Source organism: Lepidothrix coronata, unplaced genomic scaffold (genome assembly GCF_001604755.1).
Source record: "Lepidothrix coronata isolate B3197 unplaced genomic scaffold, Lepidothrix_coronata-1.0 Scaffold118, whole genome shotgun sequence".
Classification (NCBI taxonomy): Eukaryota; Metazoa; Chordata; class Aves; order Passeriformes; family Pipridae; genus Lepidothrix; species Lepidothrix coronata.
In genome coordinates this window covers 906958-931125 of record NW_016690298.1, presented here as the reverse complement: position 1 = coordinate 931125, position 24168 = coordinate 906958, and the positions used below count along the sequence as shown (strand labels likewise).

The 24168-nt window shown below is 58.1% G+C and overlaps 1 protein-coding gene across 1 annotated transcript; it reads left to right on the top strand.

Moving 5' to 3' along the window:
- The first annotated feature begins 8703 nt into the window (after nucleotides 1-8703).
- Nucleotides 8704-21512, top strand: WNT6 (Wnt family member 6). The gene is made up of 4 exons (XM_017825280.1): nucleotides 8704-8780; nucleotides 17268-17488; nucleotides 20383-20684; nucleotides 20957-21512. The coding sequence occupies exons 1-4, from the start codon at nucleotides 8704-8706 to the stop codon at nucleotides 21416-21418; spliced, it is 1062 nt and encodes a 353-aa protein (XP_017680769.1). The 3' UTR covers nucleotides 21419-21512.
- Nucleotides 21513-24168: the final 2656 nt, after the last annotated feature.

The following is a 24168-nucleotide window of genomic DNA, read 5'->3' as shown; positions in this document are numbered from 1 at the left end:
TGCAGTGTTCTGGATGCTCGTTACAGCACACCGGGTACCATATCCCATGCACCAAATACTGGACGCTGGACACCGCTCAGCATCATCACACGCCATGCACCGGCTGCTAGGTACTCGGAACTGCCATCAGTGGTACTCAATGCGTGGTGCCATGCGTTATGCATGATGGCATGGCACCATGCACAAGGCAGCTGGCAGCCAGTCCCTGATACATGGCACAGCAGGTACAGCACCCTCGGTGCAACGCAGCATGTGGCACCAGCACTGGTACCAGCTCCAGGTGCTGCACACTGGGCATGGCACATGGGCACTGCTCACCAGGCACTGGCACCGGGCACTGCACCAGGCATGGCACAACGTGTGCCAGTACCAGCACTGCACTCTGGCACTGAGTACCACATCCCAGACCCTGTGCACCCTGCATCAGCACCAGGCTCACCACTGGGCCTGCTCTTCAGGGCTGCTTGCCCTTACAGACTGAGCTCTTCTGCCCTCCCTCTGTCCCCTGCCTGTCATCCCCCTGTGCCTGCCTTGTCCCCCAGCAGTGCAGGATGGTGCCCTGGGGAGCTGGGTCTAAGATGTCCCAGGGCCTCTCTCAGCACTTCCTCCAGGTACTGCCAGCTGAGACTACAGTAGGGAGACCTTAGTATGACCATTGTGGCTGCTGGCAACACAACCAGAGGCAGGTTTCGTTTGTCTTCATGCGAAGGAGAGAATGGCACCAGCTCCTGGTGCAGGCCAAGCTGTCCAGCCCATGAGCAGGATCCTGCTGTGGTGGTGTTGGACCAGGGACGCAGGACATGTCCGCTTTGGCCAGCCTGGCACTGGCACCAGGTTCTGGGGTGGTGGGGCAGGACAGTGGTCCGTCCAGGTGTCCCTCCTGGAGCATCGGTCACCATGTCTCTGGCTGGGACACCCCAGCGCTGATCATTAACCACCCTTATCGGGTGGTGGGTTCAAGGTCCTGGACAGGGAGGTTGTGCCCTCACCCTTGGTCCTGCCTCACCGGGAGGTGGGGGGTGTTCCGCGCTGGGTTCCAGGCTGATTCCTTGTGAGCTCTCTGCCAGCTGAGCCGGGACCCAGGCACTCCTGTGCCTGCAGACACCCCTGAGGCACCCCAGGCTGGGACAGCCAAGCGTGAGCACCTGCCGCCATCTCATGGCTGCTCACAGCCAGCTCTCCCGCTTGCCCTGCCCCGGTCAGACCCACAGCCGGGGCAGCAAGAGAGCCCCGGACACAGGACTGCTAGGGGCCTTCCCAGCTTGGTGCCTGGACACCAGGTTCTCGCTCCCCCCGGCACGCCTCGGCTCCTCCTAAACCGCTGTTAACGCGTTTCCCCTTGCTGGAGAGTGGGACCCTACCACCTCTTTCTGTTTAAAACCATCACCTCTTGCAAAAAGAGTAAAAGTCTCTCTCCCTTTTTCTTATAAACCCGTTTATATATTGAAAGCCTGCAATAAGATATTCCTGTGCCTTCTCCAGGTTGAATAACCCCAAATCCCCTGTTTTCATGGGAGAGGTGCTCCAGCTCCCCAATTATTTTTGTGGCCTCTGGACCTGCTCTAACAGGTTCATGCCTCTCTTGCACTGAGGATCTCAGAGCTGGATGCAGCACTCCACTCGTGGGCTCTCACGAGTGCAGAGTGGAGCAGGAGCATCTCCTCCCCTGCCCTGCTGGCCATGCTTCTTGTTTTCCAGTCTCAGACACGATCTGCTTTCTGGGCTGCAAGTGCACATTGCCGGCTTATATACTATTTTTGATCCACTAGTATCCCCAGGTCCTTCTCTGCAGGACTGCTCTCCATCCATCCATCCATCCATCCATCCATCCATCCATCCATCCATCCATCCATCCATCCATCCGTCCGTCCGTCCATCCATCCCTCTCCCACTCAGCTAGAACAGGTACTGGGATCACCCGACCCGGGTGCAGGACCTTGTGGAAGGGCAGGCTGTACCACTGCAGCGGCTCCCCGGGTCGGTCCCCAGTGCCCCGCAGCACGCTCGGGGAAGGGAACACCGTTATCCTGGCTACTTCCCGCTCCCGCCGCTAGGCTGTGCTCCCCTCCCTCGGACGGCGGGAGCGGCGTCGGAGACCTGCCTGGGGCTCCGCCGGGGCCGCTGCCAGGGCTGTGGGGGAGGCCGTGCAGAAGGGAGGGCAGGAGGGTCTGGTGAATCACCCCCCTCCCAGAGCCGCTCGGCGGGGACTTCCGAAGGGAAGCGGCTGGGCCATGACACATCCTCCGCCGGAGAATGCCGCGAGGAGCCGGGGGCACCGCCACTCCCGGGAGGTCCCCCCGTGCGGGGCCAGCTCAGCTTGGCGGCAAGCAGGGCAAAGGCGGGAGAGCAAATGCTGCCTTTATCCATGGGGATGTGGAGCTGGGGGTGGCAGGTCCCATCTTGTGTGTCACTCTGCCACAGGGTTGCTGCAACTCTACTCATTTCACGGATGCATTGTCAGGTCCGACCCCATCTCACCGATGGGACCTGTGGATGCAGATACAGGCACCGTGGGCCCTCCGTGCTGCTCTGCTGCTCAATCTATCCACCACACACTGCTCATGGAGGGTCCTGGCTGCTGGTCCTGCTGGGATGAAGGCACAGCTTCTTTACGTGACTTGTGCAGTCTCACCCAGGAGCTGGAAATTTTTCCCAGGGCTTTATCCTCTAACCCTGATTTGCTCTCCCACAGCTGGTGGGGGGGAAGTGGGGTGTCCCAGGGGAGAGCATCCCTTGACTCATGCCCAGGAAAGCCCAGGCTGTGAGAAGGCTGAGCCTGGGTCCCAAGGACTGTAAACAACCCAAAGCATTTAACTGGAGATGGCTTGTCATGTCAACTGTGTGTCACCACACTGTCACTGCCTGAGTCATGAGCCATGCTGGGGCTTATGGGGCTGCACAGGGGGGACATGGGAAGATCAAGAGGGGTGTAGACAGATCCCAGGCCTGGAGACGGCTGCTCCTCTCCCACACAGAGTTCAAGTGGGACCCTCTCGGCCCTCTCCCAAAGGTCCCCTTCCCCTCATTTCCCTCTATCTGACCCCTTAGATCCAGGCAAGGGCTTGGGGACAGCACAAAGCTTTTGAAACAAGAGGTAAATCAAACAGCATAATGGTGTGTTCTCCATGGCCACTGCACAGGGCTCAGCACCTGACAGCAAGCTCTGATCTGGACTCCCCCTTCTTTGTGCCCCATGGGACCCTGGTGGGTCAGGACCTTTCTCTGAGGATGTGAGGGCAGGACGCTGGAGCAAACCCGGGGCTGGCATCCTGTTATCGCAGGAGACGGGAGGCAGCCCTGGGCTGCTCTCAAGTGGTCCTGGCTGATTAGTGACTCCAAGTGCCTATGGAGTTATTCTAAGTCAAGTAGGCGCGAAGGGAGCCAACCTGGGACCGGCAAAACCAGCCTGGGCTTTCCTGGAGCATCCCCCATCACCTCTGCTCCTCAACAAACTCTCCGAGATGGGGAGATGTCTCCCCCTTCCAGCTGCTCTCCCTATCCTTTACTCCTCCTGCAAAAGCTGTTTGCTCCAGCCCAAAGCAAACCTGATTTTATCTCCCAACTCCAGTTCCCTTGGCTGTGGGCCATGGTTGATGCCTCCCACGCCGAACTCGCGAAGCCCATTTGGGGACCCGCGCACAGAGCGGGCTGTGTGTGCTGCCACATGACATCATGTTTACGGCCCGCGGGGGCCCAAGGACAACGGCATCGCTCTCAGCCCAAGAGATGTGTGTCCTTCCCGTGGATGGACAGACGGATATGCAGGGAGCTGGAAGGAGTGGGACTGACCACAGTGCCATATTTCCTTGAAGAGGGGTGGTTGCAGCTTTACTGCACTGCCAGGCAGTCCCCTGGGCCTCAGTTTCCTTGCTGAGCAGTGGAAAACAGATCCTGTGCTAGCAGTGAGGATGGACTGCTGCAGCAGCACAAGGTCAGGCCCTCAAGCTGCACAGAGAGAAAGACAAATTTTCTCCCCTTAGGACGTGAATGTTCCCTTCTCTCCCAGGACAGAGCTGGGCTTTTGCTGGTTCTGTGTGAAACTTTGGTTGTTTGGAAAGAGTAACAACATCCAGAACCACACAGGCTCACTAAAGAGTGCTAGGGCCATTCTTTCTCCTGTCCATCCGTCCATCCATCCACACTTACATGTAGCTTTCTCACAGCCATCCATCTACTGAGCTGTCTGTACACTCACCCATCCATCCATCCATCGACAAATGGGTGCATCACTCTTCTCACCCATCCCCACACCTACCTGTCCATCCAGACAGCCACCCACCCATTTGTCTGTCTACACTCCCATTCACCCCTCTGTCCATCTGTCTCCTAACTGTCAGTGCCCAAGGGATGCCCAGGGCTCCTTAGGGGTACAGTGCGTGCATGCGTGTGTGTGGGACATGTTGGCCATGAGAAGCACGGTGGGCAGCGATGTCCCAGGCTGTGTCCAGCCATGGGGCAGGGGCAGGAGTGCTGGCCAGGGAGAGGGGGGGCTCATCTAATTTGAGAATGGGCTGCATAGTTGCTGTCAGCACCAGTTGGCTCTGATCTGGGGACAGGTCCTCATCAGCTCCACTTGCCACCCACTGGCCTGACATGAAAGGGCTCTGCACCCCGATAAGGCCCCAGATACTTGGCCCTGGAGGTGGGCAGCACTGTGGCCGAGCCTGGGAGACCTTGAAGAGTAAGTCAGAGTGACTGTCCCCAAATTCACCACCACCCCAGCACAAGGAAGGCTTGTGTGCTTGCATCAGTTGGGAGTTCAGTCCTGGGGACTGCCCACTGCTTTGAGCACTGGATCATGCCCTGGGTCATCAATGTCTCCCACTGGGGACACAATCCCAGGGAGGGCTCCATCCTGACCATCCCCCTGGCTGCCACAGGCCTCTCCACTGGCCGTTATCCTGCATTGGAGTCCCCCGGCTGTGAGCGGCCATGGATGGGGACCATGTTGTTTTAATAAGATCATTCTCCTCCTGCCGTGAGGTCGCAACCCCAAGCTTATGACATCACAGTGCGCTGCCATGGAGATGCCGGGATGTCACAAACACAGCTCGATGACCTCACTGCAGGAGCAGGAGATGGGGCCAACCTGGGTTTGATTGCCAATGTCCTCAGGAATAAAAAGGAGGGGAGGGACGCTGGGAAAGTATGCAGCCGCTGAGCGCTGGGGTGTTTGGGTTGGAAATCGCTGCGCTTTCCCCGCAGCGGGAAAGGCCCGTTCTTTCCTCCCCCTGTCCACTCCCTCCCAGCAGCCAGAGCCCCCCAGCCTTGTGGCTATGGGGCAGGGGGGCTCTGGGAGCAGGGCACCCCAATCCTTGCCCTTGGGGCCGTGTGGTCAGGAGTGAGAGACAGAGCTCAGAACAGCATCAAGGCACCAGCTTAGAGGCAGAGGGAGTTCAAGGGGCAGAGGGGCACTCAAGGGATGCTTTGTCCCACAAGCAGGATGGGGATCACTGGGGATGCTGTCACAAGGGGCAGAGTGGGTTTGGGTCTGGGGGAGGTCTCCTCTTCCTCAAGAGAATTCCAAGGCCATGCTGCTATATGGGGACATGATTACCCAGCACAGCACCCCGAAGCTGGACCCCAAAGAACACCCCTTGGCCCTGCCCATCCAACCAACAGCTGTCCCCTCCTCAGCCCATAAACTACAGCCTCTCCTGGGGACCAGCCCCCACTATCCCATCACCCTTCCCAGTGCAGCTGAGTTCTCTATCCTCCACAGACTTTTCTACTGGGGAAAGCATGGCTGGTTGGGGAGACACCCATCCCCCCCACCTCTCTGCTGCAGGGGTGCAGAGGTGTCTGTTCTCCCCCTGCATCCTCCGTCATTAATTTCCATCAGTGGCCAAGCAGGGCTGGGGCTGCCCGGGGGTGGTCGAGGAACACAGCGCTTTCCCCTGATAGCAAAAATAAATACATTAAAATTCTTGCAGGAGGCAGAAGAATGCGGGACGGCAGGAAAAAATTGTTTTATAATTTGTAATAACACAAAAGCTGGGGTGGGTGGGGGGCGGGGGGAGTGAGCTGCGAGAGGCGAGGAAAGGCAGAGACAAAGGCTCAGCTGCGACAGTGGAGGCTGCTTCAGGGTGGCAGTGGTACCCCCATTGCCTTGGCTCAGTGTCACCACTGTGTCCTTGTCCCCTGAAGTGTGTGTCCCTTTAGGTCTTGTTGCAGAAGGGGAGTCAGTGAGAAAACTACTGGGGCTGGGGGAGCAGGCTATCACACCCTGGCTGCTTAATCAGGTCTCAGCATCTATATGCCTCAGTTTCCCCTTGCTAAAGGGGAATTTTTACGCAGCTGTGAGAAAAGCTGTGAAACAAGGGCAAAGCCCTGGCATCCCTCCATCCAGTCCTTCTGGTCCAGGCACAAGGCAAGGAGCCTGCCTTTGTTCACCCTGCCCCCACTAGCCCCTCTCAGGGGGGTTTGCTATAGGACCCAAGCAATGGGGCCAGTTCCCATATGCGTGCTGGGGGCATCACAGCCCCCCCAGCCCCCTCCAGCCTCACGCAGAGCTAGGACATGATAAGGCGAGTTGCTGAGCACCAGCCGCACCTGCTCGTCGAGACGGCACTCCCCCCCACTCCGCTCCCCTCTTCGGGGCAAAATCAAAGGGATTTTTCTGCCCTTAGGAAATCAGATAAAGGCTTCTCACCTGCCCCGCTCTGCCTTTGCAAGGAGGCCAGGCGCTAGGGGCGGGGGGGGGACAACAGGCACTTTCAACACGCCGGCAGATGAGCCGTGTGTTGCAAGCAAGCTCTGCTGCAGGGGCTGGGCCCCTGGGCACCGTGTCAGGCTCCCCAGGCCTTAGCAGGGATGTCCCCTGCTACTCTTTACTGACTTTCCCCCTAAGATTCAAGGTGATGAGATTCCTGTAGGGCAGGTAGGATGGAGGCTGGTGGGTGAAGGCAAAAGACAACAGGGACTGGACATGGTGTGGTAGCCCAGATGCAGTGCCCTGCTCAGGGAAAGTCCTGTGCCCCTGTGTCCCCATGCTGTGGCCAGAGCAGCTCAGTCCTGGTCACAATTCCAAGGGTGCAGACTGGGAGCTCAGTTGCTGTGAAGGATGGCAGAGAAGGAGCAGGTGTGAAATCTCCAGAGGTGGTGGGAGTCTCTTATCTCCTGTGCCCAGGAGGAAGAGGAGAATTGTGCCAAGCTGCAGATAAAACCTGAGTCATTCATCACCAAATGCTGCTGGTGGGGAGTCAACATGCCCAGGTGAAGGGGTGAAACTGTTGGTGGTTGAAGCAAAGGGAGCAGTGATGGGCAACCCAGAGGCTAGAGATGGGCAGAAGATGGGAGGCCAGGAAGGGGGACAGAGCTCAAATTGCTGCTGGAGGGAGTGGTGAGCTCACCAGCAGAGAGAGTGCTCTGCTTTGCCCATCATTGGTGGCAGACACCCCCTGGTCTCTGGGGGTAACCCAATGGGTGCTCAGTGGTGGTGGGTGCAGAAGTCAATTGGACTCTCCAGGGTGGCTGTCCCAGCCCTAGGACCTATGGCCTGGATGCTACATGGCTGGAAGCTGCATCCCCAAACTCTGCTGGGAGTCACTAACAGTACAAGAAGAATCAGAAATCCAGAGCACTAGGAGACCATTCCTGAGGCTCCTCTGGGAGAAGAGAATTGGGGTGGCAGCCTATGGGTACTGGTTCCTTCTGTCCCCAGCTGCCTAAGCCTGGTGTGCCCTCTGCTATCTTTCAGGCACCTCGGTTTCCTCCTGCCCTAGGCAACTCCCGCTACTCCTCCTGTTGATCCAGTGCTGGGGGCTGTCTCCCTCCTGTATCCTGGCTGCACCTGACATGAAATCACCATGAACAAGCTATCCCTCACTGCACTCCTCCTGGTCTCTTTTCTGCTGGGGCTGACCCCCATCATTCTCCTCCTGCATTTACCCCTGCCCCAGGCATGTCTCTCCAGAGGTATTGGAGCCAAGTGTTGGGAGATGTTTGTGGGGGGTCACTCCTCCGGCATCCCTAGACAGGACAGATTGGTCTGAGGACAGGCTCCAGGCAAACCCAGTGTGGGGACAGGGGCCAGGCAGGGCTGTGCTGGCAGGCAACACAGGGACTCCAGGTTTGGGCAAGGCCATGCCAAGGGTGTCAGGGTCGGGCAGGAATGTGATGGGCAGGTGTTGGGGACACCTCGAGGCCAGGTCGAGTTTGGCAGTGCTGCGGCAGGACCATGAGCGGAGCCGGGCAGTGCTGTGCCAGGCAGGTCCCGCAAAAAGGACTGCACGTCCAAGCGCGGCGGGGGGCGCGGGGCTGGACAGGCTGAGGCCACCGTCCCACTGCCGGAGGGTGCCCGTGGCCGTGGCCGTGCCCACATCGTGGCCGTGGCTGTGCGCCGGGAGCCGAGCCTGGCACCCGGGAGTCCCCCCGCCCGGCCCGCCCTGTCCGTCCCCCCGGGCTCCGGTTTCCCTGTCGGAGCAGATGCTTTCGCAGCCCCGTCCCTCCTCCTCCTCCTTCTCGGGAGCAGCCTCCGCGCCGCGCTCCAGCCGCCCGGAGTTGCCTGCCCAGCCCAGTCCAGCCCAACCCAGCCCGGCCCGGCCCGGCCCCGCCGGCCGCGTTGCCCGCCCGGCCCGGCCCGGCCCGGCGGAGGGAGGCACCGGGCACCCACCCGCCGGGGCCCCGGCCAGACCCTCGGGGCAGCCCGGCTCACCGCGGGTGGCGCGGAGCGGGTTCGACACTTCCCTCAGCCCTGGCAGGATGCTACCTTCTTCCCGGACCCAGCTGGGGCTCTTCTTCATCCTCCTCTGCCCCGCCAATATCATCGGGCTCTGGTGGTGAGTAGGACATCCCGGGGGGGGGGATGCAGGAGGGCACGCAGGGTCCCTCGATCTCCGGGGGTGGTCCTCCCACCCCAGCTTGGGGATAACAGAGTCCCCTACACCCAGGGCACAACTTGGGTAGGAACTGCTGCTTGCTGGCCAGGAGGATCCAGATCAAGGCACTCACATGCTGTCAGGGTTTGGGCACACAAGTGTGTTGGGAACAGCAGGCTGGAGCTGCCCCAGGGGTATGGGGCACACAGGTCTTGTGGGGAGAGCTGCAGTCTGCCTCCCTGCACTTCAAGTCTTCAGCCTAGGAGGGTTGTATGCCTGAGCGATGGGGAAGGTGGGGTAGGGGCCTCCAGACCCCTCCAATAAGTCAACTTTAATTAAAAGCCCGAGGGTCCCTACCGTGTCCCTCCTGAACAGTGGCCTGGACACAGCAGGGACAAAACCCCTATTTGTAATGGTGCCTTCATCAAAGGCAGAGACGGTGCCTTGCAGGATACCAGAGGGGGTGGGGGATTCATTACAGGCACAGAGCTGGGACCTAGCCTTGGAAAGCCCAGGTATCTGTCGAAACATGAACTATTTAAATCTATTAAGAATTTCACCCAGCCTGTCTTTATCCGGTTTTAAGTGCTTAGATTCCAGCTCCCCGGCGTGCCGTCCGGGCTATCATTCATTATCTGAGGCTATTCGTCTCCACATTGTCACACTCTTTTGACCCCTAAAATAAAGCTCTCCGTAAGCCTTTCCCCTCTTGGTCCACTGCCTGCCCACCAGTGATTTATTCTACATCTCCATTCCCTTTGCTAGCCCTGGCTCCAGGGATGCAGGGCAAAAGCAGGGGCCTTGGTGAGTATAAATGGTGCTGTTATGGTCAGCTGTACACCAGCTAAGTTTGTCCCCAGAGCAAAAACTTGGTTTATTGCCAGACAAATGTTAAACATGGGTCTGAGAGGGGCTTGCCTTGGTTTTTTGCTAGAGGAGGGGAGAATGAGGCAGGGCAAGCCCTGGTCGGGACAGGATGTGTGTGGAAGATCTCCATGCTCCCTGCCACCCACCTCAGGGTAGATATGCAGGACTCATTCCCTCCTGCTGCCTGAGACCTGCTGTATTTCTCTCGCTAATTCTCAGACCCATACACAGCTGTCCCTTCAGCTCTCCATGCTTTCTCTGCCCCATCCTCATCAATACTCACCCAGTGAGCCCTCACCTTCAATCTCATGCCCTGTGCTCCAGCTTTGAGGACATCTACCCATGGCTGGAACAGGTAAAGGTGAAGCAGAAGTTAATTTTGCCTTCAATTTAGGGGCAGGCAGACGGCACCGGCAAAGGCAGGGTGCTGGGGTACTGCTGCCCCCTGCCCTGGCAGCTCAGAGCCACATCTTACCGTGGAGCCTGGGTCCTGCTGATGCTGTGACCATGCCATGCGTGCGCTGGCAGAACCGACTTGGGGAGATTAGCAGGATTTGGCAGAGGAGGGCAAGGGGTCAAACTTGTTTTTTCTTCTTTTAAAAAATAAGAAGGGAATGAACCTTTAATTTAAGAATAATAAGAATAATGCCTGCAACATGGCTGAATGCACTGGGCAGTGGAATGGCTGCAGAGGGATCACCAGCTTGTACTCTACTTCACTCTGGAGCCAGCAAGCCCAGAGGAGGTGGAGGTGGTGTGTGGATGAGGCCACCAGCACCACCAAATGGACGTGCTGGGCTTCCCTGGACAGGACACAGGAGCAGCTGGCTGATACATGAGCTGCTTTCCACAGAGCTTGGGTTTTGGCCCCGGGCTGAGATCATCCCTTATTTCCAGGGAGCTCTTTCTATGCTGGGGAGAGAAGTCTGGGTGCTGCCTGACCCCTTGAGCCAGCTCATGAGGCATCTTCCCATATGTCTGCTCCTGGTCCTGTCTCCCAGGTCTGGGTAGCATTGGAGTTTGTGAGGTTTGCTGTTGGAGGAGAGGGGTTCAAGTATACAGCCATATGTTGTGCCAGAGTTCCTGGAAGCCCCAAGACTGGTGGCATTGATAGAGATGTTCCTTGCTGTCGCTGTCACTGATGCATAGGAACTTCACTGGCACACCTTTATGTGTGCATCACTGGGCACCTGTGAGTGCTTAGCCAAGGGGGCACGTTCCCCTGGGAAAGAAAGGAATGTCTTTACTGCCCCCTCTATCCCACCCCTTAGTACATTATCTGTGTGGTGGTGGGGATGCAGGGGTTGCCTGTTTGAGGGAATTTTTTCACCCACTGGTGGCAAACTAATTTTTGAGAGAGCCACAATGGGGTGTAGCTGGGTCGGGTCTCAGGAGACACAGTCCCCAGACAAGGCATGCAGCCAGGCCTGGTGTCCTGGTTTTAGCTAAGGTAAAGTTAATTAAAAGCATGACACCTGGCCACTCATGGGTGGTAACTGCACCTGTTGGGATCCTGGCAGATGGCTGCATCTATGGAAAAAGGTTCAAGTGTGACGTACGAGCACTGACATCATGCTAGTGATGTTGTAGCCTGAGAAAGAGCATCTTCGTTGTGTTAGGATGCCCCCACAGTGCTCACTGAAGATACAGTCACACCACCTTAGACACACCCTGTGCCCCTGTGTCTAAGAAGAAGCAAAGGGGCACAGGCAGACACAGACCTTTCCATGGCAGAGGGAGCAGGCTATGGTCAGTGCCAATGGAAGTTGTGCCACTCAGGTGCTGCTGGTACCTTGGTTAGTGCCAGGCTGCAGGGAATAGGCTCCCCTTGCTTCCACCAGCCCAGTAAATTCTCTTTCTTTCTCCTCCCCTCTTCTTTAGGTGTTTCTCACCCAACTCCTTGTGCAACAATAATTTCTCCCTGAGCAGGACAAGTAGGGACTGCCTGGGGCTCCTGGGCTGGCCCAGAGGGTGAAGGATACAGGGCTTGCAAATGTAGTGTCTGAGGAGCCCCGGGCAGGTTCAGGGCATGAGTTCAGCCAAGCCGGTTTGTGGTTGGGCTGTGCTTGCAGGAACGGAGGCACTGTGGGGATGGGGGTGAGCAAAGCCAGGCTTCCTGAGTGCCCATTGGCTCTCCATAGGTATGGTTGAGAGCAGCTGGGAGATGGAAGAGAGAGCAAGGGAGAAAACCATCCCAGCTAAGATGTGCTCCATTCCAGCTGTGGGTCTGATGGGGCCTGGAGGGATGGACACCTGCCCTCCATTCCTTTCCCATCCGTGCACAAGAGCACTGCACCTCCAGTTTTCCATGGGGCTTCTTCAGAGGCACTCATGGAGGACCCACCCCCAAGCACCTGTGGCTGTACCCTTGTTTGAGAGTCCCAGTCCTGCATCCCCTGATCCACACAGCTCTGGATAGTTTCATGCACCAGTGGCCTCCCCTTCTCTTCCACTGCCCTGACCAGCACCCAGACTGCTGAGAACCTGTAAGAGCAGGCTGCTGGACTGTAGGGCCCTGCCTGCATGACTTTGGGTGAGCACTGTGAGTCACTCTCTGGACTTGCTGACCTACAGCTGCCACCCCACAGCGCCCAGCAGACGGGGCTGCCCAGCCATCCTGGGCATGCCCTCCCCCCTGGAGCAGCACCATACAGGAAGCAACGAATGTCCCAGTGTGGTGGCCCCTGACCAGTGCCATCTCCCTGTGCCCCAATTAAAGCAGCTGCTGACCCTCTGGGTTTTTCAAGAGGAAAATGTTTCTCTTGCACTTTTTGAGATGGCTACTGGCTCCAGCGTTAGGCTACTTGTGTTCTCTCCCAAAGCAACTGAGCTTTCACCCATGCCATCCCTTGTCCTTGCTCCTGGTCACATCCACTCTCACTTGGTGACACCCAGGCTCTCCAACCCTGCCCTACACATACCCCAAACTGGAGGGCTTGTCTGGGCTTTGCATCAGAGGCTTGATCCCTTCAAATACCCCTCATGTAGGAGGATGCTGGGCAGAGCTGAGCACACCCCGATATTTGCTCAGAATTTGCAGGGTCCTGCTGCCACATGTGGCACCTGTATTCGGGCATAAGCTAGCCCAGCCCTCATGCCACCCCAGCTCCAGCCTCTGCCAGAACCCAGAGGAAGAACACACTGACCACGGGTGGGTGGATCTCTTACTTTTTATCCCAACCCTTCTAGGGTTTGGACACAGCTTTAGGACCCCCATCTCTGCAGGTACCTGCTCCCTCCATCCTCCCTGGTACCTGTACCACAAGTTTGGGCAGCTACTGTTCACAAGCACCTGGCCTCAACATGACCCTGCAACCAGCAGGTCCATAGGTTGATGCCATGCCATGCCAAGCCAAAGCCTCTTTTCTTTAGGCAGCTGCCCAGCTGTTTGCATGACATTCTTGCCAAGGAGCTGTAAAGAGGAAGGCGGGGCACAGGGTCCCCCTGCTCTCCCCAACCTGCGGCATTTCCTGCTCCCTCAGTACCCCCGTCCTGCTCAGCAGCCAAACCCTGGCTGTGCCCCCCCAGGGCAGTGACTTGTTGCTTACTCACCACACCCTCATGGGCCTCCTGCTCTGTTTTCCACACCCAGCTGCCCCGGTTAGTGGCAGCACCCACGCATCGCCCCGGGTGAGGGGTCGAGCGCCCGCTACACTTCAGCATGAGCTGAAGCTCAAGCTGGACGAGTGAAAATTCTTCTGTGTGTCCCCCTCACCCTGTTTGCACACCTCGGAAAGAGACAGGTTCCCTTCGGGTTTGACTTCCTTGTAGGGCTGTCACTGAATGTGTCATCATTGTGTGGGACATGGGGTGACCTGTTCCCCCAAGGGATGGAGATCAGTTCTCCATCCTGCAGTTCTTACCTCTCCAAGTGGATGCAAAAGCACCTGTGGGCTCAGAGCGATGAGCCGGGTACCCCAGCATTGTGCACTCCCTTCCTGACGGCACTCAGGGACTGGGATAGAGACCTGGATGTGAGGCAAGACATGCCCTTACTACCCCACAGCAGCGTCCCCTTGCCACATGGGAGTGCCCAGGCAGCAATACTCAATGGATGTAGACCTAGCAGGTCCAACATGGAGCTGGCATGGCACAACCACTGCTCTCCTTTGGGGTTTTAAGGCCACCAGGATCAAGGGAGGCATTTTTCACCCAAGATGTGGGTGCCACTTTTGAAGGCTGACCATCCTCTTTCTCACTGCATGATTCTGTCAGCCTCACTCCATTGGCTTCCTGCAAACCAGGACCTCACTGGCTCCCCTTGATCCTGTCTGCTGACAGAGGCTGGGAGAAGCCTTGCTCCACACCATCCCCATGCCCAAGGGGAAGATGATGACTTGAGCCAGGCTCCTTCATCTATGATTTTATCTGGGAATGAGACTGGGGCATACTGGAGGCTCTGTGACTGTGAGCTGAGCTGGAAAAAGCTGGTGATTATGGCTCTTAGGAACACCCGGCTCTGTTGCACAGGGACAGCATCTGGAGCAGAGGGGTTGCATCAGAAGCCCCAGTGACTCCTGTTTGGTGTGTGTCATTGGGACAGGGCTCAGGCTGCGGCTGTTGACAGCCTAAGGGGTGACAGCAGCAGTCTGGTGGTGGATTGCAGCTCCTTTTCTGTGCCTCAGTCTCCTCTTTCACCAGTGGGGGTTGTTTCGCTTACACAGGGGTGCTGGGAATTGGGTCGGGAAGTGGGGCTCATCATCCCATCTTCTCTGGGGGCAAGATAGCAGCCACCCGGCAGCAGTTCTGGCAGCCAGCGGGATACTTGGGGCAGACGGGACGGATGCTGCTGAGCCGCTGAGCCTGGCTGGGGGCTCTCAGGCAGGAGGTGGTAGGGGGGGCCGGGGTGCCTCAGGTAAGTTGTGGGGAGCCTGGCTGGCGACCCTGTTCCTTCACCAGGGCAGGGGGAGGAGTGCCCAGCGGCAGAGGTGGGGCACCTTAATTGTAGATGCGGGAGGCCTTGGAGCAGGACAAGCTCAGGCAGATCTGGGCCCTGTGCTGGAGCCCTTGCCAAAGTGGTAGCAGTTTGGCAGCATTTTTCTTGCCCTTGTCTCCCCCCATGCTCCCCCCCCTCTGAACCCTCCAAAGCAAAACAGCTCTTGGGCTCCCAGCAGCCTCCCTGTGCCAGAAAGTGGAGCCCAGCGGAAATTAATATTGTGTTGGACTTAGGCAGCCCACCCCACGCCTCGTCAGCACGGACAGTGAGCTCCCGCATTCTCCAGCCAGCTTTGCTGCTGCCTGGACCATGGGTGGGGACCCCCGTGGTGCTGGGGAGCCGCCCCCCAGCCCTGCAGGGCTGAGCTCTTCTTCCCGGCTTGATCCAGCGGGCTGGGGTGAGCCGCAGTTCAGTATTTGATCTGATGGCCCTGGGGCACGAGCGCGTCGTTTTTATATGAGTACAAAGAGTCATCTCTTAATGAAAGTCCCATCCCAGCTCCCCTTCTTCCCCACCCCACTGGAGGAAGCAGCCAAACCTCTGCTGTCCTGTTGTAGATGTTGGGAGTCCACGGTCCCCAAGGACAGCAAATTTGGAGCCCAGCATTGAGGCTTTGATCCCAGTGTGGTCATCATGGGATTAGACTGGACAGATTTTCTGGTTACGTTCCATGTGGGCCTCAGTTTCCCCATCTATGGGGGAGCTGTGCCAGGCAAGCCACAGTTCTGAAATGCTTCCCCAGCTGCCCCATCCCTTTGGAGAGGTGCAGCAAAGGGAAGCTGAGCTGCCAGGAGCAAAGGGAAATGGGTTCTTTCCAGCAGGAGTGTGGGCTTGCCTCAGTCTCCCTGCTGGAGATCCCCTTTCCAGGCTGTGCATCTCTGTTGAGCTGTTTAACCCTTTAAACCTCCAGCCAAAGCATAAGGGCTCCTTTTCCAGGCTGTGCAAGAGAGCACGTCCTCCCTAAGCCCAGCTGGGGTCTGATGGGCACGAGATGCAGGCAGCTGGGGAGCCTGGCTTGGGGCAGGGAAATCCTGGCAGGACCTTGAGCTTCAGACCTTGGAGGGAGCTTGCACTGGGGACAGGATGGCAAGCAAAGTCCTGCAGTTTAGTATCCCAAACACAGACCCCCAGCTGGGTGACAGTGAAAAGAAAACCCAGAACACAGATATACAGAGATTCAGCTTGTGATTTTTGAGCCCCTGGGGCTTGGCCAGATTATAAAGCTCTGGGTTTGGAAGTTGCAGTGCAGGCGATGCTCCCCAGCGAGTGAGGCTGATAGCAGCACAGGCTGCCCATGCACTGCTCCCCAGGGGACTCCAGGGAATGTGGCTTCACTGTCCTCAGGCACCTCTAAGTGTTGGGGTATGCTGAGTCCAACCCATAGGTTCTGTGGGCATCCACAGACAGGAAAATCATGTTGTTGAGCAGGGTGAGCTCTGAGCCCACAAGAGCTGTGCTGGAGGTGAGGGAGGGCTGAGTGGGGCCGTGTTTAGGGTGTGCTAAATTTGTGTGGCCCATGGCCACACTGCCTCCTTGCCATGGGATGGGAGGCATGGGTGTGAGGCTGTCAGTGTGGCACGCCTGCCCTCTAACCACTGCGGCTCCTGTGTTGCCCAAGGCACAGCTGGAGCATCTCCCGCCTCAGCATGGGCTCCTGTGTTGCCCAAGGCACAGCTGGAGCATCTCCCGCCTCAGCATGTGGCAAAGTGCCGGCGGGCTGCAGAGTTCCACGAGCTGCGCTGCGGAGGGCACTCCGGGCGAAATGTGTGGGGAAAGCACTGAAGTTTCTGTAGCCAGCGGCACACTGGGGAGCACGGCATCATGCTCAGACTTTGCCTCCCAGCTCAGAGAGCCAGGCATCTCGCTCCAGCTGTGCTGGCAAGGAGGAGCCACCTCTGACATGGGCCCAGCCAAGACTTGCCCTCCCACATTGGCATTGGCAGAGCTCACGATGCCACCTGCATCCCTCCCTCGCACTCCTGCACCCGCCTGCAGCTCCATTCCCTGGACCTAGTGCCTGGATTCAGGGAGGTGAGCGCAGGAACCTGGCCAGCAGCCAAGGTGCTTTATCACAGGCAAGGTCACACATCTTGTCTCCCACAGGGTAAAGCAGAGAGCCCCCCTGGAGAGGGGGAGATGCTCCAAGAGCACTTAATGGGCTCCTCACTGTGTCCACAGCTCTGGGAGATGCAGCTGCAGCAGGCATCAGTCATACTGAGATGCCGAGGCTGAATTGGGTCAGCGCCAGACCCAAAGAGCAGGTGCTGAGTAGCACAGTATCTCTGTCATCTCCCATCAGGGACACTGCCATTACCCCCTGGGATGCCCCCAACGGTATGGAGTGGTATGTTCCAGCATCATCCCATAGCCAGTTCCATGGCTGGGGATCCTCCCCATTCCTCTACTGGCTGGGTAGGGCAAGGTATCCCCTGGGTGATGGCACACAGGTGCCACCCATACCTTTTGTCCTGTCCTCCCTGCATATCTCTCTCTGTCCCTTTGTCACCTGAGCTCAGCACTGAACTGTCACTGCCCTGCGGCCCTGCTCTGTCCCTGGGAGCAGGTCTCGTCATGCCCCATCCACACCTTGATCCCTCCTGAGCTTGGGTGCTGGTTTTGCTCTGCTCGTCTGTCCCCTCCTGCAGGGCAGTGGGGAGCCCTCTGGTCATGGACCCCAACAGCATCTGCCGCAAGACGAAGCGGCTGGCAGGCAAGCAGGCGGAGCTGTGCCAGCTGGAGCCAGAGATTGTACAGGAGGTGGCCAAGGGCACCAAGCTGGGCGTCCGGGAGTGCCAGTACCAATTCCGCTTCCGCCGCTGGAACTGCACCAGCCACAGCAAGTACTTCGGCAAGATCTTACAGCAGGGTAAGGCCAGTGCTTCCTCAGCCTCCCATTTTTCCGAAAAGCCTCCATCCGGTCACACCCCTCCCCAGGACTCCTGGAGCAGTCTTGGCGTGCAAACCTATGTGTGTATGTGTGTGTGTGTGTGTGCATGTAGGGGGTTGTTCAGCGTTCCCTGGTGCAGTCACAATGAGGTTTTACTGCTGGGACATGTCTCCCTGTGTTGTAATGAAGCAATTACCGATGCTCCCAGACAGCACGGGGCTTCATGAAGCCCAAGAATGCACCCTTGTCTGGCAGTGATTTACTGCTCCCCCAGGACCCCAGGGTGTACTGGGGGAAGGGGCCTAGGTGGAAGGCAGTGCGCAGCCTCTGGGAGCTGCCCCTCACCCTGTGGGTACCCTTCACTTCCCTCCTCCTGGTCTTGCAGGAAGCAGAGGAGAGGGGTGCTTGTCCCCCGTCTCTGTGCCTGTGGGTAGGGACCCTGATGTCACCCCAAGGAACAGGGCCAGGGGCAAGAAGGGATTTGCAGGTCCCAGCCAGACGGATACAGTGGTCCAAGCCTGGCCCTGCTGCATCAAAGTCAGAGAAGGAGCAGAGCAAGAGGGCACCTGTCAGTGTGTAAGGGAGGGGAAAGCCCTGCCATGCTCCCCAGGAAGAGAGGCTGGGGGTGGATGGTGATTCAAGCAAGGGGGGGACCGCAAGTTTGAAGCACCTCAGGCTGGTAGGATCCCTTAGTGGGAGGTGAATTTAGTCCTGCCCCTGTTCCCATGTCGGTCCCTGTGACATAGTAGGTGAAGACATTGGAGCAAGCCCCAGTCTCCTTGGCCGTCACATCTCCTGTTCGTGCATGGTCAGGCCCAGGTAAAGTGGGTATGTCCTTGGGCCATGAAGAGGGGTCAGAGTGGCCTCCCTGGGGGCATTGGAAAGGGTGGGGTGCCCTGGGCACCCAGTGGCTGCAGGTGGCAATGGGGGTCTCTCTGAGGGAGACACTGGCCTGTGGAAGGGGGACAGGCTCATTTTGCAGGTGTGGGTTGCCCCCAACAGAGGAAGGTGTATTCAGTCAAGTGGCAGAGAGCCACAGCACATGGGGGACACTCTTGCCTCTGGGGTCACCTCTTTTCACCCCAACCTGGCAGCAAGGCAGGTGGGATCTGTGCCAGGCAGGGATTCAGACCGCAAGTAGGATGGTACCAGAATGCGACGGCCAGACTGAAAGATACTGATTGATGTGCTGCTGGTAACCCAGGAGCAGCTTAGGCTGGGGGAGACACAGGCACAACAGGCATGGGAATGCTGAGGGAGCCACCATGTTGGTCCAGCCTCATTGCTGGGGTGGTAGAGATAAGCAATATCCTGAAGGCAGGGGTAAGTTTGGGAGTCCCTGGCACTCTGAGGACATGGGGCATCCCAGGTAGAGGTGTGGAGGTCCTCAAGGCCACAGGATGGGCGTCAGAAGCCCTGCACTGAGAGATGCCTGTAGGCACCAGCCTCCCTGTAATCCTATAGGGATGCATAAAGCATCCTAGCATTTTTGGGGTTCCCAGCTCCATCAGATGAGTACCTCCCATCCAGGATGAGTACCTTTTCTATCCAAGGATGCTGCAATGGGCTGCTGTTTCCAGTTGTGGTCTCCCTGGCACAGACAAAGCTGTCCCCTCTTCCCTCCCTGCTGCCTGTGGCAGGCGCGGCATGCCAGGGCAGGCTGGCGTGGGGGCAGCCGCGTGTCTGGAGGAGCTGTCAGAGGAGTGGCATTCCTCTGGGCCCAGCTGGCAGGGTGGCATGGGAAACTCTGCCAGCTATGGGCTGCCTGCTGAGGGCTTTACCAGGCCCAGGCAGGAGCAGGCGGGTGGTCAGGTGGCCTGGGGGGGCAGGAGGGCTTGGGGAGGTGGTGGCATCCCTTGGGTGGCATTGTCAAAAAGGCACCGGTGTGCCCAGTTCCTGCTAACACCAGTGGGACTCACTTGCTGCGTGGGTTTTTGGAGAAGCCACTCATGGAACTGGTGCCCTGGAATCCCTCTTCCCACAGCCTCTCCAGGTCAGAATGCTGGAGATGGGGGGACGGGTCACCTCCCAAAGCTTATCTTCCCCTCCCTCCCCAGGAACCCCCTGCGTGTCATCACCCTGGACCAGCCTTGCCCTGGCATTTGGGTGGGCAGGGGTTCCACCAGCACAGAGTAGGGGGAGCACAGGAGCCCCCTTAGCAGGGCGCCACACTCCCGCTGCCAGAATCCCCCGCTGGCTGCGGCTGCGAGCGGCAGGTCTGGGCAGGGGAAAGATGCTTGGAATTTGTGTCCCGGAGCAGAGAGAGACAGGAGCAAATACTAATAATAAATAATCCTGCAGGGTGGAGGCTGCGCTGGTGGAGAGAGGGGGGCAGGCGGTGCCCCATGGCAAAGCAGGTTTGGGGGGCAGAGCAGGCAGCACGGCTTCATTGCTGCCACCCTGCAGGGGAGTGAGTGGCATCCTCCATATCCCTCTCAGCGCTTCTGTCCAGGTGCCAGTTTGCATCTGGGGATAGGATTTTTCCTGCTTGGAGGGATATTGCAGGGTAGTGTGAGGAAGCTGTGAGTACCACCTGGGACCGCCCCTGCTCTCCAAGCTTCCCTCTTTCCTATGGGGCAGCACCCATCCTTGCAAGGGGAGGTTGTCTCTCCACAGCTGGGGTGGAGGAACACTGGCATGGCCTGGCCATCACCCACATTCTTCATATCTGCTTGCAAGAGGCAGTTCCTGCCCCAGGCATCCTGTACCTAGGTGGGTGCATCACCCGGGGAGCAACGTTGAGCACAAATGAAAAGGGCGAGAAGTGGGAGGTCTTAGCCGCCATGGGATGCTAGCCCGGGGGGGCGGTGCTTTGTTTGCAGAGACTTTGCCGGAGCTGACCCCACATCCTGGCCCTGTCTGTTCTTCTGCAGATATCCGTGAAACAGCCTTCGTGTATGCCATCACGGCGGCCGGGGTGAGCCACGCCATCACACAGGCCTGCAGCATGGGAGAGCTGCTGCAGTGCGGCTGCGAGCTGACACGGAGCCGGACTCCTCCCTCCCCCACGGCGGGTCCGGGCACGGAGGGCACGGCCTGGGAGTGGGGGGGCTGTGGGGACGATGTGCAGTTCGGCTACGAGAAATCCCAGCAGTTTATGGATGCCAAGAACAAGAAAGGCAAAAATGACATCCGAGCTCTTATCGACCTGCACAACAACGAAGCCGGGCGCTTGGTAAGGCCCCTGTGCTCCTTGTCCTCTGCAGGTATCTGTGCCCTACCCAACTCAGCCCTCCACCCTTAATTTCCCCAAGCCATGTACCTGCACCAGCTTCGGCTGAAATGCGGACCCAGTATTTTTCAGGAACTCTTTGCAGGTGCTTTGGAAACCCCCTGTGCCCCTCTCCACTCCCAGACCCCTCCCCCAGGGGTAGGCAGGATTTTGGCTGGGGATGCTGGGCAGGGAGGCAGGGGAGCAAGGGCTGAACATCACCGTCTCTTCCCCAGGCGGTGCGCAGCTACATGAGGACAGAGTGCAAATGCCACGGGCTGTCAGGCTCCTGCACCCTGCGGACCTGCTGGCGGAAGATGCCCCATTTCCGCGAGGTGGGGGACCGCCTGCTGGAGCGCTTCAATGGGGCTTTCAAGGTGATGGGAGGGAACGACGGGAAAACCCTCATCCCTGTGGGTGACAACATCAAGCCCCCTGACAAGCAGGACCTCATCTACTCTGCTGACTCGCCTGATTTCTGCTCAGCTAACCGTAAGACAGGCTCACTGGGCACCCGGGGCCGTGTCTGCAACAGCACAGCCATGGACACGAGTGGGTGCGACCTGCTGTGCTGCGGGCGAGGGCACCGGGATGAGACAGTGGTGTTGGAAGAAAACTGCCTTTGCCGCTTCCACTGGTGCTGTGTGGTGCAGTGCCGCAAGTGCTCCGTCCGTCAGGAGCTCAGCCTCTGTGTCTGACAGTCTGGGGTCAACCAAGGACAATTTGGGGGGCCACCTCCAGGCTCACGCAGCCCCCCTGGGACAAAGACACATGGAACCAGTGGCAGGGACAGCGTGGGTGAGCCCAGCTCTGTGCTCAGGGGAGTCCTGGCTTCCCCAGAGGACATCATGGGGCTGCCTGGCATCCCCATGGCCCCCGTGGTGGGGGCTGCGGGCACAGAGCTTCCACTAATAAAGCTATTTAAAACTGGTGTGCCACAGCACTTTCTGGGGAGGGCTGGGAAGCGCTGACCACCGTACTGGAATGGGACTGGCCAGAGAGCTGTCCTGCCCCAGCTGCGAGTCCCAGTCAGCTGCAACTCCCTCAAGCCTCTGGTTTGTGCTGGCGTTGCTGGGACCTGTGGCAAAGCCTGCCTCATTTTTATCCACTCCCTGATTTTCTCTGTGGTTCTCAAACCCAGAGATGTGCACGGATGAGGGTGAGTTACTCTGCACCTTCCAGGCTGCATGAGGGCTCTGCTCCCATCACCCATGGTCGTTATCGCTTGGGGGTGCCAGTTTGTGCCCCACCACCACCTGACCTGGATGTTTGCAGTGACCTGCACTCCATGGTCCCTCCACTCATGCCTCATGCCAGAAGTACGGCTTCCTACCCTGACACTATGGTGATGGGCTCTGAGTTTTTTGAAGGGTTCCTGTATTCTTTTCACTCCAACCACCGCCAATGCAGTCCCCACTGCAGGGCCTGGCACAGAGAAACCCTGGACAAGGCTGACACCATTGGCTTGGTGGCATGCAAGGCATTCACTTGGCATGCCATGGGCCACGTGCAGCCTCACCTGGATGGCAGAGTGCCAAGCATGTATGTCTCAGTAACCTGATCAGCCTGTGCCCCTCATGGACAAACACAGGGTGAGGAGCAGCCTACCTGGCTGCCCAGCGAGGCAGGCTGCCAAGCCTCTGCTCTGGGGGCTCCAGGGATCTCCAAGGGGGTCCCTCCTATGCTTCAAGGAACCCATGGGAACTGGTTTCTCCAGTGTTACCCAGTGTAGGGGTTTAGGTAACTGCAGAGGGGAATGTGTGTGTGCAGTGCCTGCTCAGCTGGTAATGCCCCACTGGGCAGACAAGTCCCAGAGGGATGTCAGCAGGGTCAGAGCCTGGGCAAGGAGGTCAACGCTCCTGTGCCTGCCCTCCACAATGCAGCATGTGCTGGGCATGGGGGCTTTGCCTGTTGACCCCTCCACAAGAGGGCTCCAAGCTGATGTGGGCAATGCCCTAGGTGCTGGGTACTGCCAGATGGGGCAAGAGCTGAGCTTGAAGTGCTGGGCACACTGCAAGGCAAGGGGGGCTGCACCCCTTGCCCACCAGTGAGTCCCTCCTCGCCCACCCTAGGCAGCCAGTGGGGAAGGGCAGGGGAAGCAGGGTGCTGGTGAACCATTAACTTGGCCCAGCAAGCCTGGGGAGGGAGTCTCCAAATCTGTCAGTTGCAGCTTTGCAGCTGGAAATTCCCTCCTGACTTGCCCACAGTGGTGCTGGAAGAGGGGAGGCACAGAGGGCTCCCGGGAACTCCCAGCCATGCGCCTGCCCATGGAAACACCTGGGTGGGTGTGAGCAGTGCCGAGTGGGTGCAAGTGAAGGTACCTGTGCATGCAAGCAGCTTGGAGTGTGTGCATGCACAAGTAACAGGTTTATGCTTGTTCATGACCATATGTGTGAGTGTGAGCTTGTGTATAACCTGTCACTGTGTCTGTGAGCCCCTCATGGGTGTATAAACAAGTTGGCCCATGTATCTTCCTGCAGCTCTATGAATACACAGCAAATTGTCAAGTGTGTGTGTCAGTGACATATACCTGCATATACCTATGTGAGAGTATGTTTGTTTGCACACATCTTATTGTGTTTCCTCAGGGGTGTCTGGGACAGAGGGGACATGAGTGGGTGCAGAATGATCCTCCAGGAAGGGAGTTGCAGAGATGCAGGATCTGTGTTCGGGGAGATGTGGGAGCCATTTCATGGGCTCAGCAGGTCCCTTTGAATTGGAAACTCTTGAGCACACCTCAAGCCCTGCACTGCCTGTCGTGAGAGCTCAATTTAGGAAGTTCTGTATAACTTTGGGTCATCCATGGTCTCCTCTGGAGCCAACACAGGCTGAGGCAAGCTATAGAGGGATTCTGAAACCCTCTGAGAAATGTTCAAAGTCCTAGCTCTGACATTCAGGAAGTTCCTTCTCTGGATTCTGTCTCAGTTTCTCCACAATAGGCTGCTTTCATGCTCTGGGCTGCGTGGACATGGGTCTTGGAGGTCTGGCTATGGATAAACCCCAAGGAAGACATTTAGTACTTTTGAGTAAAGGATCTCGCCTGTGTCCTCTCTGCCATTGCCCCAAATCACAGCTCCTAAAGGATGGAGATCACATAAGCCAAAAATGCAGAGGGGGAAGCAGATAGAAAATGGAGAGAAGCGCATGATCAGTGATTGTGGGGTGACTCCTCTGCACTTCCAGGAGTCACCTCTGCACTGTGTCTGTGAGCCCCTCATGAGTGTGCAAGTCAGTTGGACCCTGTGTCTTGTTTCCTGCCCAGCTGGGGAAAGGGCTAGCTCTTGTGGGGGTTGACAGGTTCTTACCACAGCTTCCTGCTACTCCTGAGCTGGCAAAGCCAAATCCATTCCCTTGGTAGGCAGAGAGGCTCTGGCACAGGCGAGTGATGCCAGTAGCCAGTCAGGATCTGGACCTGGCCCAGTGGTCTGTAGAGGGCTGAACAGCCAGC

What these genes read in the sequence shown, in the direction of transcription:
- WNT6 (XM_017825280.1), top strand. Translation starts at nt 8,704, where the DNA reads ATGCTACCTTCTTCCCGGACCCAGCTGGGGCTCTTCTTCATCCTCCTC. An exon ending in AATATCATCGGGCTCTGGTG is followed by an intron (nt 8,781 to 17,267) that starts GTGAGTAGGACA and finishes CCCCTCCTGCAG; the next exon opens with GGCAGTGGGGAGCCCTCTGG. An exon ending in ACAACGAAGCCGGGCGCTTG is followed by an intron (nt 20,685 to 20,956) that starts GTAAGGCCCCTG and finishes TCTCTTCCCCAG; the next exon opens with GCGGTGCGCAGCTACATGAG.